This window comes from Anguilla rostrata, chromosome 9 (assembly GCF_018555375.3).
Source record: "Anguilla rostrata isolate EN2019 chromosome 9, ASM1855537v3, whole genome shotgun sequence".
Classification (NCBI taxonomy): domain Eukaryota; kingdom Metazoa; phylum Chordata; class Actinopteri; order Anguilliformes; family Anguillidae; genus Anguilla; species Anguilla rostrata.
Window position 1 is genome coordinate 34,458,405 of NC_057941.1, and position 18,695 is coordinate 34,477,099.

The 18,695-nt window shown below is 51.5% G+C and overlaps 1 protein-coding gene across 1 annotated transcript in view; it reads right to left on the reverse strand.

The window, feature by feature from the left end:
- The window catches only part of ankhd1 (ankyrin repeat and KH domain containing 1), a 60,266-nt gene that overhangs the window by 20,822 nt on the left and 20,749 nt on the right, over positions 1-18,695 (reverse strand). Inside the window, 13 exon segments of the mRNA XM_064351927.1 lie at positions 1,116-1,218; positions 1,614-1,757; positions 2,402-2,529; positions 3,111-3,198; positions 3,754-3,863; positions 4,256-4,447; positions 5,069-5,306; positions 5,924-6,018; positions 9,145-9,378; positions 9,827-9,967; positions 10,640-10,794; positions 12,476-12,632; positions 17,270-17,423. Coding sequence (XP_064207997.1) covers positions 1,116-1,218; positions 1,614-1,757; positions 2,402-2,529; positions 3,111-3,198; positions 3,754-3,863; positions 4,256-4,447; positions 5,069-5,306; positions 5,924-6,018; positions 9,145-9,378; positions 9,827-9,967; positions 10,640-10,794; positions 12,476-12,632; positions 17,270-17,423 — 1,939 coding nt within the window.

An 18,695-nucleotide genomic window follows, 5' to 3' on the forward strand; every position in this document is an offset into this window, starting at 1 on the left:
TCAGTTACCAGACTGAGCTCCAGTCAGTTACCAGACTGAGCTCCAGTCAGTTACCAGACTGAGCTCCAGTCAGTTATCACGCTGAGCTCCAGTCAGTTATCACGCTGAGCTCCAGTCAGTTACCAGACTGAGCTCCAGTCAGTTACCAGACTGAGCTCCAGTCAGTTACCAGACTGAGCTCCAGTCAGTTACCAGACTGAGCTCCAGTCAGTTACCAGGCTGAGCTCCAGTCAGTTATCAGGCTGAGCTCCAGTCAGTTATCAGGCTGAGCTCCAGTCAGTTACCAGACTGAGCTCCAGTCAGTTATCACGCTGAGCTCCAGTCAGTTATCACACTGAGCTCCAGTCAGTTATCACACTGAGCTCGGTCAGGGTGACTAAAGAATGTGAAGAATGACAAATCTAACAAACACACCCATGCACACACACACACACACACATACACAGAGGGAAGAAATCAACAAAACCAGCGGCTGACCCCACAAACACAGAACACGTCAGGCTCCACCAATCACCACGCAGAGAGCGGACAGAGGAATGAGGACCTGGCCTCCACCAGCCAATCAGAGTCCTCCTGTGCTACTCCTGTGCCTCCAAACAAAGATAAATGGCTGCTTGCATCTGGAATGCATTTAAAGCCTAGAGAGACTTCCCTTCACTGGGGGAAAAGGAAAATATTTATTTAAGGGGGAGGCTCAGAAACACGTACCCCCTTATGTGAAAGGGCTGAGGTGAGCATTCAGACAAACACACCTCGCTCTCCACCACGGGGGCCAACAAACTAAGTCCCCCTTCAATATCAACTGTGTACCACTTCTGCATATGCATTTTACTCCATGAGTACACTCTATATATTCATATGATTTTTACACACAAGGGTGTGTGTGACCTGTGCTCGTGCATAAGTACGATGTCTATATATTTGATATCATGTGGGAGTACGACGTATGCACACATATGCATTATGACACACGTGTATGATTTAAGGCGTGTGATTGGAGGCACAGTTTTCCCTCGACTGATTGGTTGGAAACCAGGCGGCTTCGTCTTCTGCCTGCTCTGTGAGGAAGAGGAAGGTGGGGAGGAAGCGACGCTCACACATGGCGACGTGCTGACCTTTGCTGGTGACGGGCGGGGGGGCCGTGATGGTGGAGGGCACTCTGTCGGGCTCCTGGGGGGGCACCACCATGGCAAGGGCTTGGAATGGAACGCGAGGGACCTGGGGGGGGGGGGGGGGGGGGGGGCGATAATTTAGGTGCGTCACTCCCAGCTCCCCCAGACATTATTCCACAATTCCGTAAGTTCACAGAAGCAGCGAACAGGGAACAGGAAGCAGGGCACTGAGAGACTGAGAGATATTCTGAAGAACAGTATTGTACCCTGGTAACCCTCCCTCCTTCTGCTTATTTCTCAAAATTCTGACACACATACACACTCAAACACACTAGATTGTACCCATCTGCCTACATTCAGCAGGTCTAGAACTAGGTCCCCACAAGCTTATCTGGTCCCCACAAGTTTGTGTAAAAAGAGTGCCCACAAAAAACAAATCTGAGCAAGGAGAAGCCCTGGTCAGGGCAGGGAGGCCCGAAGGGGGGGGAGAAGGGTGCTCACCTGAGACGTGTCGTGGGAGGGGGGCGTGAGCTGGGACATGTCGGGCGCGGGGACGGACAGGATGTTGTTTGGGTAGTCTAGCAGGTAGGAGACCACGTTGGTGTGGCCGCCCTTGGCAGCTTCGATGAGCATGGTCGAACCGTCCTGGCGGGGGGAAAAACGAGGAGATAGTCACGTTCTGCTCAGCGGGACGGTCCACGGTTCGACCGCGAGACCCCGGTCATCGGCCAGCGAGGTCAAAACGTTCGCTCACCGAACCAAAGAGCCTGACTGAACGAAGAGAAATGCGGAGAGAACGCGCCTCCACCGCAGGGCGGCTCAACCATGTTCCTGGAGATCTACAGTCCGGCAGGTTTTCACTCCAACCCTAACAAAGCACTCCTCATTCAACAGCTAGAGATCTTGTTGAGCTGCCAATCAGTAGAGTCAGGTGTGCCAGGTTAGGGTTGAAATGAAAACCTACAGGATGGCAGATCTCCAGGAACAGGGCTGGGTAGGCGTGCTCTCATGGGAAACCCCTTCGTGGCAGTTAACGTTGTATGCAGTGAGGCTATGTCATGACTAAAATGGACATGAAACACAATACAGTTAGGACATACGGTAAAGAACAGGCTTCCAGTGGGTACTGCTAATGGAATTACACAAGGGTTTATGGAAAAGTAGCTTTAAAAGTCAGTCGTCCGTTAGCCTGGTGCCTCCAGGTGCAGAGCTCCTGCCGAAAGGTGTCCCCTCCAAAGGGAGGGGGTGCTGAGGGGGGACCCCGGTCCGAGGGGGGGGGGGGGACGCACCTTCAGTCTGTGGGTGGGGTCGGCTCCGTGCGCCAGCAGCAGCTCCACCACGGCCAGGTGCCCCCCCGCGCAGGCCAGGGACACCACCGTGTGGTCGTTGTTGGCCGTGGCTCTGTTCACGTTAGCACCTGTGAGGGGGCGGAAGGGCACACAAAATCCCCAGTGAGCCCAACAGAGTTCTCTGCCCCTCCAAGGACATTACAGCCTTCAATTTAGCCCTCCTAGAGCTTCTGTTCACACACAAACATAAGAGGAAACGGCCAATCATCAATTGATTGAGCCTTTTAAACTTGCTTTTTAAAATCTTTATTATGAACATATTTGGCTTGCTGTACTGCATTTAGTATTGAGGAATTATCTTTATTACACTTTTAAATATGCCAGAGAACTACATGTATAGGCGTACTTTCTGGCTTTTAATGAGGTTAATGTGCTTTTGGGCACTGTCTAATCTCATGTAATTTACATGATGTCATTTGTACTGGGATGAATAATGAACCACCACCCTCCAAAACACAAATGAAAAGACCAGTGCTGAAATGTTTGCATTGTCATAAAACATGTCTCTGTATGTATCTGGGGAGAATGGAGGACCAAAACAGGAAAGTGCAGTTATGTTCTCCCAGCAGCAGGGTTGGAAGCGCTGAAATGCAGCTGTCACTCAGGCGGCTCCAACCAATGCGGAGTGAGGGGGGAGGGGCAAACGCACCTTTGCTGATGAGGAACTGTACGGTGCACAAGTGCCCCGCCCTGGCCGCCTTCATCAGGGGGGTTCTGCCTCCCTCCGACTCGTGTTCCTGTGTTTGAAATACACCCGTCAGTGGAGGTTACGCACACGTGCACACACACACACGCACGCGCACACACACACGCACGTACACACGCACGTACACACAGACACACACACGCACACACACACACACACACACACACACACACGCACGTACACACAGACACACACACACGCAACTCAGAGACACAGTCAATAGAATTGGGCCATAGCAAGCTGGCCCACACACAGACGGAGGGCATTTCACTCAGGCGTGGGCAGGAAAGTCCTGTCTACACTACAGGAACAAAGGAGGAGTGACAGCAGGAGGGGGAGAGAGAGAGGGATAGAGACAGAGAGAGGGAGAGAGCCAGAGCGAGAGGGAGGAGAGAGGGGAAAAGGGAGGAAGAGAGAAAGAAAGCAAGAGGAAGGAGGGAGAGAGAGAGAAAGACGGGAAGAGGGAGAGAGAGAGAGAGAGAGAGAGAGAGAGAGACGGGAAGAGGAGGAGAGAGAGAGAAAGACGGGAAGAGGGAGAGAGAGAGAGAAAGACGGGAAGAGGGAGAGAGAGAGGGAGAGCGCGCACCAGATTAGCCCCGGTCTGCAGCAGCACGTCTGCCACGTCCGTGTGTCCATTCTCACAAGCGTACGTCAGCGCCGTGTCTCCCGTCGCCGTGGTAGCGTGGACATTCGCCCCTGCGGACCAATGAGACCAGGCGTGAGGGATAGAGGGCAAGGGGACCCACCAATTAGAGCAGAGCTCATATTAATTCAGGATTCAGGATTAATTCAATTACCCTGTTCGTACAGGCCGACATACTTAAATATCTGACTGATAGGAGTCAGGACTGAACTACGTTCAGTTCAGGTCAGTTTTATTTTATTACAAGCTAATGCTAAACTACACAAAATCTCTTTGTCAGGTTTATACAACGGGATACACAACGACCAAATAATATTGAAATAACGACCAGCCTGAGGGACTCTCAGCACTTCCCAAATCCGGATTTGAACCTGCAACCTTGATTAGGGCTGCGGGTCCTTTTAAGCGCTAAGCTGCGCGGCGGTGAAAGGGGGCGGGGCCTCACCTGCTGCCAGGAGGTATTTGACGAGCTCCAGGTGGCCCTCCTGCGCGGCCTCCATCAGGGGGGTGGAGCAGCCCAGCTCGATGTCGGCCCCCGCCTTGATCAGGAAGTCGGCCACCTCCAGGAAGCCGCCGCAGCAGGCCAGGGTCAGCGCCGTCTCCTGCGTCTCCTCCGTCTGCGCGTTGATGTTGGCACCTGAGGGACGGGGGGGGCGAGGTAAGGAGGGGGGGCAGGATCTTAGCCACAGAAAACCTGGTCATTGGCCTGCAGACCTTTGCCCCTTTGATTAGGCAAGTTTCCGCACTGGCTCCCTCTAGTGGATTATGTGTCACGCTAACCTGCGCAGCCTAGCAAAGCAGCACCACCTTACTGAACCGGTTAAAAAACACTGTGGACACTGGCTTCCGCCAGATTCTGGTGATTCATTGCATTGTAAGCAATTACATGGCCAAACAATGTAACTCAGGGCTGGCCAGCCCTGTTTGTGGACATCTACTGTCCTGAAGGTTTTCATTTCAACCCTAATTCAGCACACTTGACTCAACCAATTAACAGCTCAACACGAACTGTAGCTGTTGGATGAGGTGTGCTTTGGTAGGGTTGGAGTGAGATCTGCCAGGATGGTAAATCTGCAGGAACAGGTTGGTTGCCTCTGGGTGAATGGATGGAGGGATGGAGGGATGCAGATCTGGCAGCCAGCCTTTGAGCAGGATGCTGCACTCCAGGTCAGCCCTGATGTGCGTGTTACGGGAGGAGTGACAGCGCGTGGCAGCCCGAAGGGGGCGGGGCTCTTGCAGAAGGGGGCGGGGCTCTTGCCTTGCGCCAGCAGCAGCGCCACCATCTCCTCGTGGCCCTCGCGGGCGGCCTCCATCAGGGGGGTGTAGCCCTCGTCGTTCACCTCCTCCAGGTTGGCCCCGCGCTCGATGAGCAGCGCCGCCAGCTCCACGTGGCCCCCGCAGGCCGCCAGCGTCAGCGGCGACTCGAAGGAGTCCGCGGGCATGTTCACCTGCGCCCCGCTGTCCAACAGCAGCCGCGCCACCTCCACGTGCCCGTCCTGGGACACGGCGGGGGGAGGGAAGGGGTCAGGGACACGCACAAAAGCGCACAAACACAAACATACACAAACACGCATAAGCACACACATAGTGTACATTCACACACACACCCACCCACCCACACGCACACACATACACACACAAAAACGCAAGACACACGTGTGCTCACACACACACCCCAAATACCCTAATCCCCACTGCAGTGCAGTTTGCTTCATCTTCCATGAGAACAGAAACCAAGTTTAAATAAATAATTTCACCCAGCAAAGCATTTAAGGCTGGTTTCCTAGCCATGGACTAAGCCCAGTCCATCTAAAAGAAACTTCAATGAAGATCTACATTGAAAAACATCTCGGCGCAGCACTAGGCTAAATCCATGTCTGAGGAACCAGGCCTTAAGTCCTTATTTCCTAGCTTAGCTTATAACCCTCTGCAGAGCTGCTTAAACAGCTCCACTCATCTACTCACACAGCTGGATATTTACTGACTGCACACAGGCCCAAACGCAGGGTCAGGTTACAACATCGCAGCTAACGGGCTGAGAACATGGCGTAACTGTGCATGCACAGCGTCCCCGGAAACAAGCGCAGCCCCCCCCCCCAGAGCCCCCCCTCACCATGCAGGCCTCCATCAGCGCCGTGTGCATCTCGTCCGTCTTGTGCTCCTGGTCGGCCCCCGCCTCCAGCAGGAAGCGCACCATGTCCAGGTGTCCTGCGACACCAGCAGAGGGAGACACTGAGCACTGGACAGTCTACCGATGTCTCCAGAGCCAATCACGCGGCGGCAAACGCATCCAGGGTTAATACCGGCGCGGGATCAGTGCGCACGCACGCACGCTGAGCAGCAGCCTGCCCCTAGCGTCTCATAGAGCTGCCATACACACCAGCATATATACTGAAGCAGCAAGCACTGCGGTCAAGGGCACAATGACTGTGCCCGACCTGGGAAGTGAACCTGCAACCTCTGGCTTAAAAGCCAATTATACAGCACTACCACCCTCTGAGTCCAGCACCCAGCTATTTATTTTACTTTAATTTGTTTTACTTATGCGGACTTCGCATATTAGTGACTTTAGATGTACATTAATTATTGATCTTTTTTTTCTCTCTGCAGAGTAGCTCTGTAATTCCTTCTTGAGTTCGCAATGAATGCCCGTATTTTAATTGGTAATTTAACACCTGTTTATTTCATTTTAAATGCAAATAAGGTGATACTGTGTCTTTAATTAGGGAAGGCCAAAGCGTTTTCTTGGCGATAGGTCATTCACTACACACACAGCAAAGATAACTTGGCACAGCTCCATGAAAGCATGCATTTCATATGAAATACATTTTGAGGAGTGTGTTACCATTTCTAAAGGTGCCAGATGGAGTGTGTGTTATGATACTGAGGCTACAGGACTGTGACAGCATGTACACAGTCATTTACTCACACACTGCGATAGTGGACTGTGTTATGATACTGAAGAAACAGTCAGGGACAGAGTGTACACTGTGCATACTGAAAGCCCCAAGATAGTGGAGAGTTATTAAGATAATGAAGGTACAGACAGTAACAGCGTGTACACTGAGCATACTGAAGGCCGTGGGATAGTATAGAGAGTGTAATGATACTGAGGATACAGACAGTAACAGCGTGTACACTGAGCATACTGAAGGCCCTGGGATAGTGGAGAGAGTGTAATGATACTGAGGATACAGACAGTAACAGCATGTACACTGAGCATACTGAAGGCCCTGGGATAGTAGAGAGAGTGTAATGACACTGAGGGTACAGACAGTAACAGCGTGTACACTGAGCATACTGCAGGCCCTGGGATAGTGGAGAGAGTGTAATGATACTGAGGGTACAGACAGTAACAGCGTGTACACTGAGCATACTGCAGGCCCTGGGATAGTGGGGAGAGTGTAATGATACTGAGGGTACAGACAGTAACAGCGTGTACGCTGAGCATACTGAAGGCTGTGGGATAGTGGGGAGAGTGTAATGATACAGACAGACAGTAACAGCGTGTACACTGAGCATACTGAAGGCCCTGGGATAGTGGAGAGAGTGTAATGGTACTGAGGGTACAGACAGTAACAGCATGTACACTGAGCATACTGAAGGCCCTGGGATAGTGGAGAGAGTGTAATGATACTGAGGGTACAGACAGACAGTAACAGCGTGTGTTACTGAAGGCCGTGGGATAGTGGAGAGAGTGTAATGATACTGAGGGCACAGACAGACAGTAACAGCGTGTGTTACTGAAGGCCGTGGGATAGTGGGGAGAGTGTAATGATACTGAGGGTACAGACAGTAACAGCGTGTACACTGAGCATACTGAAGGCCCTGGGATAGTGGAGAGAGTGTAATGATACTGAGGGTACAGACAGTAACAGCGTGTACACTGAGCATACTGAAGGCCCTGGGATAGAGGAGTGTGTAATGATACTGAGGGTACAGACAGTAACAGCGTGTACACTGAGCATTACTGAAGGCTCTGGGATAGTGGGGAGAGTGTAATGATACTGAAAGCACAGACAGACAGTAACAGCATGTACACTGAGCATACTGAAGGCCCTGGGATAGTGGAGAGAGTGTAATGATACTGAGGATACAGACAGTAACAACGTGTACACAGAGCATACTGAAGGGCCTGGGATAGTGGAGAAAGTGTAATGATACTGAGGGTACAGACAGTAACAGCGTGTACTCAGAGCATTACTGAAGGTCCTGGGATAGTGGAGAGAGTGTAATGATACTGAGGGCACAGACAGACAGTAACAGCGTGTACTCAGAGCATTACTGAAGGCTCTGGGATAGTGGAGAGAGTGTAATGATACTGAGGGCACAGACAGACAGTAACAGCGTGTACACTGAGCATACTGAAGGCCCTGGGATAGTGGGGAGAGTGTAATGATACTGAGGTGACAGACAGACAGTAACAGCATGTACACTGAGCATACTGAAGGCCCTGGGATAGTGGAGAGAGTGTAATGATACTGAGGGTACAGACAGTAACAGCGTGTACAGTGAGCATACTGAAGGCCCTGGGATAGTGGAGAGAGTGTAATGGTACCGATGGTACAGACAGACAGACAGTAACAGCATGTGCACTGAGCATACTGAAGGCCCTGGGATAGTGGAGAGAGTGTAATGATACTGAGGGCACAGACAGACAGTAACAGCGTGTACACTGAGCATACTGAAGGCTCTGGGATAGAGGAGAGAGTGTAATGATACTGAGGGCACAGACAGACAGTAACAGCGTGTACACTGAGCATACTGAAGGCCCTGGGATAGTGGAGAGAGTGTAATGATACTGAGGATACAGACAGTAACAGCGTGTACACTGAGCATACTGAAGGCTCTGGGATAGAGGAGAGAGTGTAATGATACTGAGGGCACAGACAGACAGTAACAGCGTGTACACTGAGCATACTGAAGGCCCTGGGATAGTGGAGAGAGTGTAATGGTACTGAGTGTAATGATACAGACAGACAGTAACAGCGTGTACACTGAGCATACTGAAGGCCCTGGGATAGTGGAGAGAGTGTAATGGTACTGAGTGTAATGATACAGACAGACAGTAACAGCGTGTACACTGAGCATACTGAAGGCCCTGGGATAGTGGAGAGTGTAATGATACTGAGGGTACAGACAGTAACAGCGTGTACACTGAGCATACTGAAGGCCCTGGGATAGTGGAGAGTGTAATGATACTGAGGGTACAGACAGTAACAGCGTGTGTTACTGAAGGCTGTGGGATAGTAGAGAGAGTGTAATGGTACTGAGTGTAATGATACAGACAGACAGTAACAGCGTGTGTTACTGGAGCCCCGGAGCGGAGCGTACCTTTGTAGCAGGCCAGTGTGAGCGCGCTCTCCTTGAACTCGTTGGAGTGCGTGTTGATGCCGGCGCCGTACTCCAGCAGCACGCGCGCCACCTCCACGTGCCCGGCGCTGGCCGCCTCCATCAGCGGCGTGTGCCCGTTCTCGTTGTGGTCCTCGATGTTGGCGCCCTCCTTCAGCAGCACCTTCACCACGTCCACGAAGCCGCCTGCGCACGCGTACGTCAGCGCTGTGTTACCTACAGGGAGGAGGAGGAGCGGGGTGAGAGTGTGTGTGTGAGTGTGTGTGTGTGTGTGTGCGAGAGTGTGTGTGAGCATGTGTGTGAGAGAAAGAGAGTGTGTATGTGTGAGAGAGTGTGTGTGTGTGTGTGAGTGTGTGTGAGAGAGTGTGTGTGTGTGTGTGTGACAGAGTGTGTGTGTGTGAGAGAGTGTGTGTGTGTGAGTGAGTGTATGTGTGTGAGAGAGTGTGTGAGTTTGTGTGTGAGTGAGAGAGAGTGTGAGTGTGTGTGGGTGTGTGAGAGGGAAAGTGTGTGAGTTTGTGTGTGTGAGAGAGAGTGTGTGAGTGTGTGTGGGTGTGTGTGTGTGTGTGTGTGAGAGAGTGTGTGTGTGTGTGAGAGAAAGAGAGTGTGTGTGTATGTGTGAGAGAGAGTGTGTATCTGTGTGTGGTGTGTGTGTGAGTGCTCTCACCTGTGGAGGACTGTGCGTTGACGTCCGCCCCGTGCACCAGGAGCAGTTTGACTATGTCTACGTAGCCGCCACTGGCTGCCGCCATGAGGGGTGTGATGTCACCCTTAATGCCCCGATCCTCCACGTTAGCGTGCATGGCTACAGGACCAGGGCGAGCAGGCGTTGCAGGCACAGCCTGATGGGGAGGGCAGAGGGAGAGTCTCCGGAGGAGGGCGGCAGGCAGAAGGCTGATGAAGGGCAATTGGGAAGGGGCAGAGGGGAAAGGGGCAGAGTAACAGGGGAAAGGGGGCAGAGTATCAGGAGGAAAGGGGCAGAGTAACAGGGAAAGGGCAGAGTATCAGGGGAAAGGGGGCAGAGTAACAGGGGAAAGGGGGCAGAGTAACAGGGGAAAGGGGGCAGAGTAACAGGGGAAAGGGGGCAGAGTAACAAGGGGAAAGGGGCAGAGTAACAGGGAAAGGAGGCAGAATATCTGGAGAAAGAGGGTAGATCAGGGAGGAGGAGCATCAGGAAGAAGGGGAGGGGCAGTGGGAGGAGCCTCCTGCAGAAGGGGGCAGGGCAGTGGGAGGAGCCTCCTGCAGAAGGGGAGGGGCAGTGGGAGGAGCCTCCTGCAGAAGGGGGCGGGGCAGTGGGAGGAGCCTCCTGCGGAAGGGGCGGGCAGTGGGGAGGAGCCTCCTGAGGAAGGGGGCGGCGCAGTGGGAGGAGCCTCCTGAGGAAAAGGGGGCGGGGCAGTGGGAGGAGCCTCCTGAGGAAGGGGGAGGGGGAGGAGCCTCCTGAGGAAGGGGCGGGGCAGTGGGAGGAGCCTCCTGAGGAAGGGGCGTACCTGTGCGAGCTCGTAGTAGCCGGCGGAGCAGGCGAGGCAGAGCAGGCTCTCGCCCTCCTCCGTGTGCTCGTTGACGCTCCGCCCCTCGTCCAGCAGCTTCCTCACGGCGTTGACGTCTCCGTCCGAACAGGCCTCTGCCAGGCTACGGCTGAAAATAACCAAACTGCTACAATTACTGGGACTGCGCTGGGGGGGAAACGCAGAAATGGAACATTCTACAAAAGTAAGGAGAAGTCAGAGCGACACGTCCGCTAGCCTACCAGGCCTCTCCGGGGGGGGTCCAGCGAAAGCGCTCCTCGTTAGCGTAGCGCGGAGGCCAGCGGGTCAGTGTGACATTCTGACCGTGTCAGACGGGCGGGGCTAATCGGGGCCCCTGGGAGGGCCGCGGACCGGGCCTGCGCCTCGGATGAGTGCACCCGCCCCCCCCCGCCTAACTGCTAATTCACCACTCCTCGCGCAGGGCCAAGGAGGGGCGGGTTCTCCAGCACAACGTCTGCACGGCTCAGCAGGTGAGCCGCGGGGTCAGAAATGGCGGTGGTGCTGAACCGCAGTACGCACCCTGAGGGGGACGCACGCTGCTCCACACCTTTCCCAAATTCACAGAGACAGGTCCACAGGCAAGGCCAGACAAATACAACTGGGCACCCAAACACGGGAGCCAAGACACAAGGGACCAAAATACACTCAGAGCAAGAATAAAACCTGCAATTAAAGAGTGTAAAAATACTGGTGTAATGACATTACAGGCAATTAGATCTTATCCAGAGCTATTTACACAAATTTTTGCACTTTTTACATAGTATCCATTTATAAAGACGGACACATACTGTTGCAATTCAGGTTGAGTACCTTGCTCAAGGGTACAATACCAGTGTCTCCTACCTGGGAATCAAACCTGCAACCATTAGGTTACAGGCCCAGGTCCTTAACCCATTATACTACACTGCTGCTGAACTGACATGTAGTGCTGGGGGCAGATAATCACTCAGTGCTCAGAGAAAGGGGCAGCAGGGGTAAATGCAGGGAAGGGGGGCAGACAGCAGTGCTGGGGGTAGATAATCTCTCAGTACCCAGATAAAGGGGCAGAAGGGGTAATGTGGTGGGGGGGCAGTGTCATTGTAAGGGGGGGGGCAGACAGCAGTGCTGGTGGCAGATAATCATTCAGTACCCCAACGGCGGGGCAGAAGGGGTAATTGTGGGGGAGGGGGGGCAGACAGCAGTGCGGGGGTAGATAATCTCTCAGTACCCTGACGGCAGGGCAGAAGGGGTAATTGTAGGGGGGGGGAGGGGGAGCAGACAGCAGTGCTGGGGGTAGATAATCACTCAGTACCCAGATAAAGGGGCAGAAGGGGTAATTGTGGTGGGGGGTAATGTAGGGGGAGCAGACAGCAGTGCTGGGGGCAGATAATCACTCAGTACCCGACGGCAGGGCAGAAGGGGTAATTGTGGGGGGTAATTGTAAGGGGGGGGAGCAGACAGCAGTGCGGGGCAGATAATCTCTCAGTACCCGACGGCGGGCAGAAGGGGTAATTGTAAGGGGGGGGAGCAGACAGCAGTGCCGGGGGCAGATAATCTCTCAGTACCCAGATAAGGGGCAGAAGGGGTAATTGTGGGGGGTTAACAGTAGGAGGGGGGCAGACAGCAGTGCTGGGGGCAGATAATCACTCAGTACCCCGACGCCGGGGGAGAAGGGGTGATTGTGGGGGGTTAACAGTAGGAGGGGGCAGACAGCAGTGCTGGGGGCAGATAATCACTCAGTACCCCGACGCGGGAGAAGGGGTGATTGTGGGGGTTAACAGTAGGGGGGGGCAGACAGAAGAGATACATACTTGTCGGCCTGGCCGGCGTTGAGCGTGTTCTCGGCCCTCATGCGCGTCAGGGCGGCGGCGGCCTCGTCCAGCGCGCAGCTCACCGACGACGTCAGGCGGCGCAGCACCTCGGGATCTGCGAACGCTTTACCGTCCGCGGTGGACAGTTTACCAATGCCTCCAGGAGCCAATCACGCGGCGGCACACGCATCCAGGGTTAGTACCGGCGCGGGACCAGCACACACACACAAAACACACACAAAAAAAACACACACACACACAGAAAGCTGGTGTTAATCCAGTTCAAACCATGCAGCTCCACATCTCCCTACTTTACATGCGCTTGTGTAGCCGCTCAGCTAAATGAATGTAATCTGGCGCCCAGCTAACGCAAAACGTTCTCACAACGTCGCTGCCATGCGGTGGCAATGTTACAACGTTGATACAACATTCCCGCAACATCAGGAAAACATTTTGTGTTAGCTGGGTAGCAGAGGCTACAGAAAAGCAAAACTAACTCTCTTTTAAGAGTCAGCAACTGTTCAAAAAAAGAAATGCAACAAATAACCTGTAGTGTTAAAGGGGAACTCTAGCCAAAATCATCAGTCCTCACCTGTAAAAGAATAGCTCTAATTTATAATCTGCCATATAACACTTTAACCCACAAAGAAAATGCATAAAGCCCCGCCCCCATTACAGGATGGATTCAGAAAATGTAGGAGAAGCTGCAGTTGACATTGAAATTAAACGAGCCAAGACAAACCTTCAGTTAGGTTTCCATATTGTGATAGTAATCAGATATATCAAGAGAATAGATTTGTTCCCATCACGCAGTATTTTCAAATTGATGTTACTTACAAGAACTATGACATGAAAAATACAGGTCAAACCAATTATTCTCATGGTAAAAAATGGAACATACCAAATGATGATTTCTGAAACAGAGTTCCCCTGTAACATTTAATTGTACCAAGCATAAAAGGCACTATATTTCAACAGAAACATAAAACTATTTTTCAGTCAAAGCTTTTTCAAAATGCCATTAGGAAGGTGGACCAAATTCAGAGGATAAACCCAAAGCCTTGTTTAAAAAGTTGAATGAAAATGCTGGAGTTTTGAATTAAAATCAGCAAAGCTCGCTTTCCCTTATCAAATATTCCCTTTAAGCTTTGACAAGTCAAATCAAGCAGCTGTTGGAAAGATGGAGATGGGGATTCAGCACAGACGTATTGATATAAAACTTGTAGAAGTGGTAGTTTTAACCGTTTATATCCCCGCAGGGGGTTATTATTTACGGTTTACTCCAGGAAGTCCCAATGTTTTCGCCGATGGGTCACAGATTGTACAGCTTTTCACGCGAGCACAAAAAACAGCACTGAGGGGATGTGTGTGTGTGTGTGTGAGAGAGCGTGCATGAGAACAGTGAGAGAACAGACTGTTTGTTCTGCTGGCCTACATAGCCATTCAGCAAAGGGGAAGGGGGGGTGGGGTGGATACCCCAAAACATCCATAAATTGGGTGAGCAGCGTACGCTTGTGTACGAGCGCAAGCGATAAACCTCTCTCTGCTTTGGTCCTTCTCACCGCCTCAACCCTGTAAAAACAGCTCTCTCCTACAAACACACTACCCTGCAAGAGCACAAACTCAAAACACATTTAGACAAAAATAAATCACGCTGCCAGGTTTTACACCGTGTTATTGGTGTAAAAAACCTTTACCCCCCCGCGGTGCTAGACAACTAGCAATTACTGTAATGCCTAATAAAGCCTGAACTTCTCCCTGTTCAATTAGCACAAAGTGTGCTAAAAAGCAAATCAGGTCTAATAATTAGCGTCTTACCTAGAAACACAATAACCCCAGAGCACTTAGCCACCCAAAATTTCCCTGTAGAACCGCGTGAATGAGCTAGCGCTTTCACATAGCCTTCGTTGTTAGGGGGCAAAAATTATTCACAACTGCATTAAAATGCCAAAATCAACAGCACCATTAAAACGTAGATGGGAAATTTCCCCAATATTAGAGACTCAACAAAAGAACCAGTGTCCATTTTCACAGCTCCTACGTACAAAGGTACGGTCACAAAACAGTATGTATGCGGCACGTGTACACAAACACAGGCACGCACAGACACACAGAAACAGACACGCAAACAGAGATACGCACACGCACATGCGCACACACACACATACACGCGTGCACACACACACGCGCGAGCACGAACACACACACACACACACACACATACACAACAGTATAGCAGTACAGCAAAAGCCAGTGCTGAGTCATGATGTCAGCTGCTGCTGCTGTGCTCAAATCCATTGTTCCTGTCCAGGATGTTTAATCTCTGCACAGCAGCCCCGATGACAGGGCCTCCGAGTCTGCAGCCCCCTTGTAACGGGACGCCCCTGTGGCAGCGCACAGGACAGTACGGGGCCTGTCTGCACGGGATTCCACAACGGGACGCCCCTGTGGGAACCCAGAGGACAGTACGGGGCCTGTCTGCACGGGATTCCACAACGGGACGTCCCTGTGGGAACCCAGAGGACAGTACGTTGGACGCGTTCCAAATCTGGAATGCCCCGCCGTGTCCGCTGGCCCGCCACGTCCCTGGGACGTCCTCTGAGGATTCCAGAGAGCGAGCACAGCCAATCAGGCGAGGGCAAATTAACCAATACACCGTGCCACACTAGCGTCCGCAGAAGCACTGTGCGTTTTCTTTTTTTGTACTCGGGCAACACCGGTTCCTGGGAACATTCTGACTACCCCAGGCACAGCAACTACATTTCCCAGAGTTCCACAGGCTCTTCACAGAGCATGTGCGAGTCTCAGAGGAGAAGCTGGAGGGGAACGGTCCCTCAGCGTACAGGCTGCAGTAATAACAGCAGGAGCGCTCATAAGGGATCTCCCCACCTCCTCACGGCGCAGAGGCGTCAGCCGCCCCCGTCCCGCGACGGCAAGCGGCCGCGGAAACGCCATCGGCAAGGGACGCAACCGCTAACGCAACCTCGATTCCCTTAATCCAGTCCTCCACCACCAAGATTACCCAACTACAAACGTGGATAGGCATTCAAATCCCATTTTTATAACCTAAAAAAAAATCACTGCAGCCAAAATTTATACAGAACACCTGATATAGCTGTGCAAAAACAAATTAGTCCGAAATATCCCAAAACCAAAAAGTTCAATGGGCAAAAGGCAACATATAGACCAGTTTATTAAGGGTTTACCAAAAATACAAAAAACGTACATCTACCATCGGACTAGCAAACAGCCAATAAATATACAAGCTTCTAGTCTATTTGCCCAATCGGGTGAAAGGTCTTTAAGCGTCATGGAGCACACTGCTGAGTGTGGAGGTCAAGCGAGGGATCACCTTCGTCACCATAAACATGGCAAAAAAAAGGGACAAGCGTCCAACAGCAATCCAAAACCAAGATGGCGCCAATGAACATGGGCCACAACTAGGCCATTTTAATACTGAAAGAAAAAAGAAACAGAAAAGAAACCCCAAACTGCACTGTCAATATTGCAGCACACGGCAGTTTGAAAGGTGAGGTCAGTTACCTTCAGTCTGCAAACACAAATAACATTCATTCTACACTGAGGGCCAAAGAAGTAACAGTTGCAGATCTAGACCCAGAGTGATCCTCTGTCCTCGGGAGTATTTCAGTTTAGAGAGCACTGCCGCCTCAGAGGGAAGCGCGGTGGGAAACAGCACCGTAAGGCCATGCTGCTGAAAAAGGAGATCATGCTCATTCATTTTACTCCATTTTACTCCATATCCTCTCAAAGCTGAAGACTCAGATATTCATGTTATTTCCGTGTGCCCAACAACCTGGTCTCGGGAATCTCTTCACATTTTCCAGTATTTTACTCATTTTGTTCACTTTTTTAAAAAATGGCTGAAAATGGTCAAAGTTAACCGCTTGTGGAAGGCATGCTTTTGTCTGATCAGGTTCCGGTACTATGCAGCAGAGAGAAAAAAAGGTGAACAGACCATGAACAGCAGGAAACCTGTTCCAAATGTACACACACACACCCGTGCACAGAAACAGACACACACACACACACACACACACACACACACACACACACGCACATGACCGTGCACACAGGCATGCATCCACGCACACAAACACACACACACCCACCCACCCACCCACATTCACTCTCTCACACACAGAGACTCAGACACACAGCAGCTGAACTCACTTGACACTCAGAAAATGACAGCACTTATAATTTCACCCACACATAAATGTCCAATTCAGATACATTACCAAATAATACAAAGAGTGCAGTAGATGGCAAAGGCATTAATTAAAAAAACTAGTATGCAGTTTTCTAGGAACGTCTGGAAGAACCCACCTCCCCCCCCCCCAATCGATCTGAATACCCCCATCAGGCTCATTGCGTGATGTCATGGATCTATCCCTCGACTGTGGTCCTACTTAGCAGTCCAGCCTACAGACAAACCAAGACCCACAGGCAGGTCGCCCCTCCCCTCGCCTCCATGCAGAAGTGTGAGCGTGCACACAACTCCAGCAGGCTAGTTTTGTTACGCTAACGGGCGCTCGACAAACATGCAGCAGGTAAAAATAAACACTGTAAAACCGTTTATTCTTCATCCGACTTTAACTGTGACATGTGCCTTTACCCTTAAACAGCAGGCTCTTTCCACCATTACAGGTAAACAACGATCGCAAATCAATGTGAGAAAATCAGGATCGTCTACGTTAAGCTGGCCTGAGGAAATAAGGCCCGCCCACTAAAGGAGGCCTTACAGAAGCCCTTTTCGGGGCAGGGGGGACATACCTGCGGCCTCGAGCAGGGCCTCTAGTCTGGCTTGCGTCTCTGGGTCCACTGTTCTCAGGTCAGCCCCGTCTGCGGCACTGGACAGGAGCAGCTCTGACGCGGTCTTCAGCATGGGGTTCTCCAGGTCCTCCTGGTCCAGTATGAAGGACTCCACCTGGAACACACACACACACACACACGTTAGCCCCATCGAGATAAAACTCAAGTACATGGCCACACATTCCACAAAAGGCCTTGAGAAGCAGCAACCACTCGCCCCTCGAAAGAAAGGCTAGCTTCTGCTGTCAAGGTCCAGAAGGGATCTCGGTATCGCCGTTTTAACGTGCACAACGATATACCGCACTGATAGGACTCCAGATGTTGAATTTGCGAAAGCAAATCTATTCATGCAGGTGCATACATACGCAGCACATAACCTGCAGCCTGTAGCAAAAATGAAGTAGCTACAACTGCTAAACCAATGAGGGTCCATTAATTCCTATGTAGGTGAAGCCGCCATCTTGTCAGGCACAAAATTAACTGCAAGGATCAGAGCGATGTACAGTGGAGAGAACATGTTCAATTGGCTGGTACAAGATAGATCCGAGAATTGTGATTGGCTAACATGGCTAGAAGTGGAGGTCTCAGCGACTCAGACGGAGCAGTGGTTGTTGGGGCACGTTTGGAGCCTCAGTGACTAAGACCGCTGAACCTTCTGATGATTCACAAGGCACAGTGGCTACAGCGATGTTAGCATAGGAGTCTGAGGGAAGGACATCAGCCAGGGGCAACAAAGGATGAAAGCGCATACTCCTCAACCAAGATGCAGGGCAAAACAGACCAGCAACTCCAGAAACGGCCGATTGCAAATTTCAGTTGAAGGTCAGCAGGCAGTTACAACAAGAACAGTCCACTAAGAACTTTTGAAGGATAGTCTCCTTGGAGTTATTCTCATTTGGGCAGTTATCTGTATGTTCTGAAGACGCTGACAGATTAACCAACATTTTAAAAAGTGCAAGATGAACAAATACCGCAACCACACCCCAGTTCACCAGAGCTGCCATAGCCGTAGTCACTTTAAACTTGCGTTTCACAGAGCGTTCATTTATGCAGTTGGATGTTTACACAATTAATCCAGCATGAGTGCACGGCTCCAGGGGAAACCAGCCACCCAGGATTCAACCCTGCAACCTCCTCAAAAAAAAAGTGCCCTATTCACGGAGATCTACCAACAAAACAATGTTTTTGTTAAAATTGGAATGCAATTCAGTCTGGTAGGGTAGGTACCGGTCCAACGGGAACCAGCGGCACAGTGGTACCGAGTTTCGATACCCAGCCCTATGTGCCACAGGGACTATAAGCAATAAAGTCAGACAGATTACCAGGAAATCAGGGGCTGGTTGGCAGACTCAACCGTGGGGACTTGTGGGGGAGGACATACTTTGCG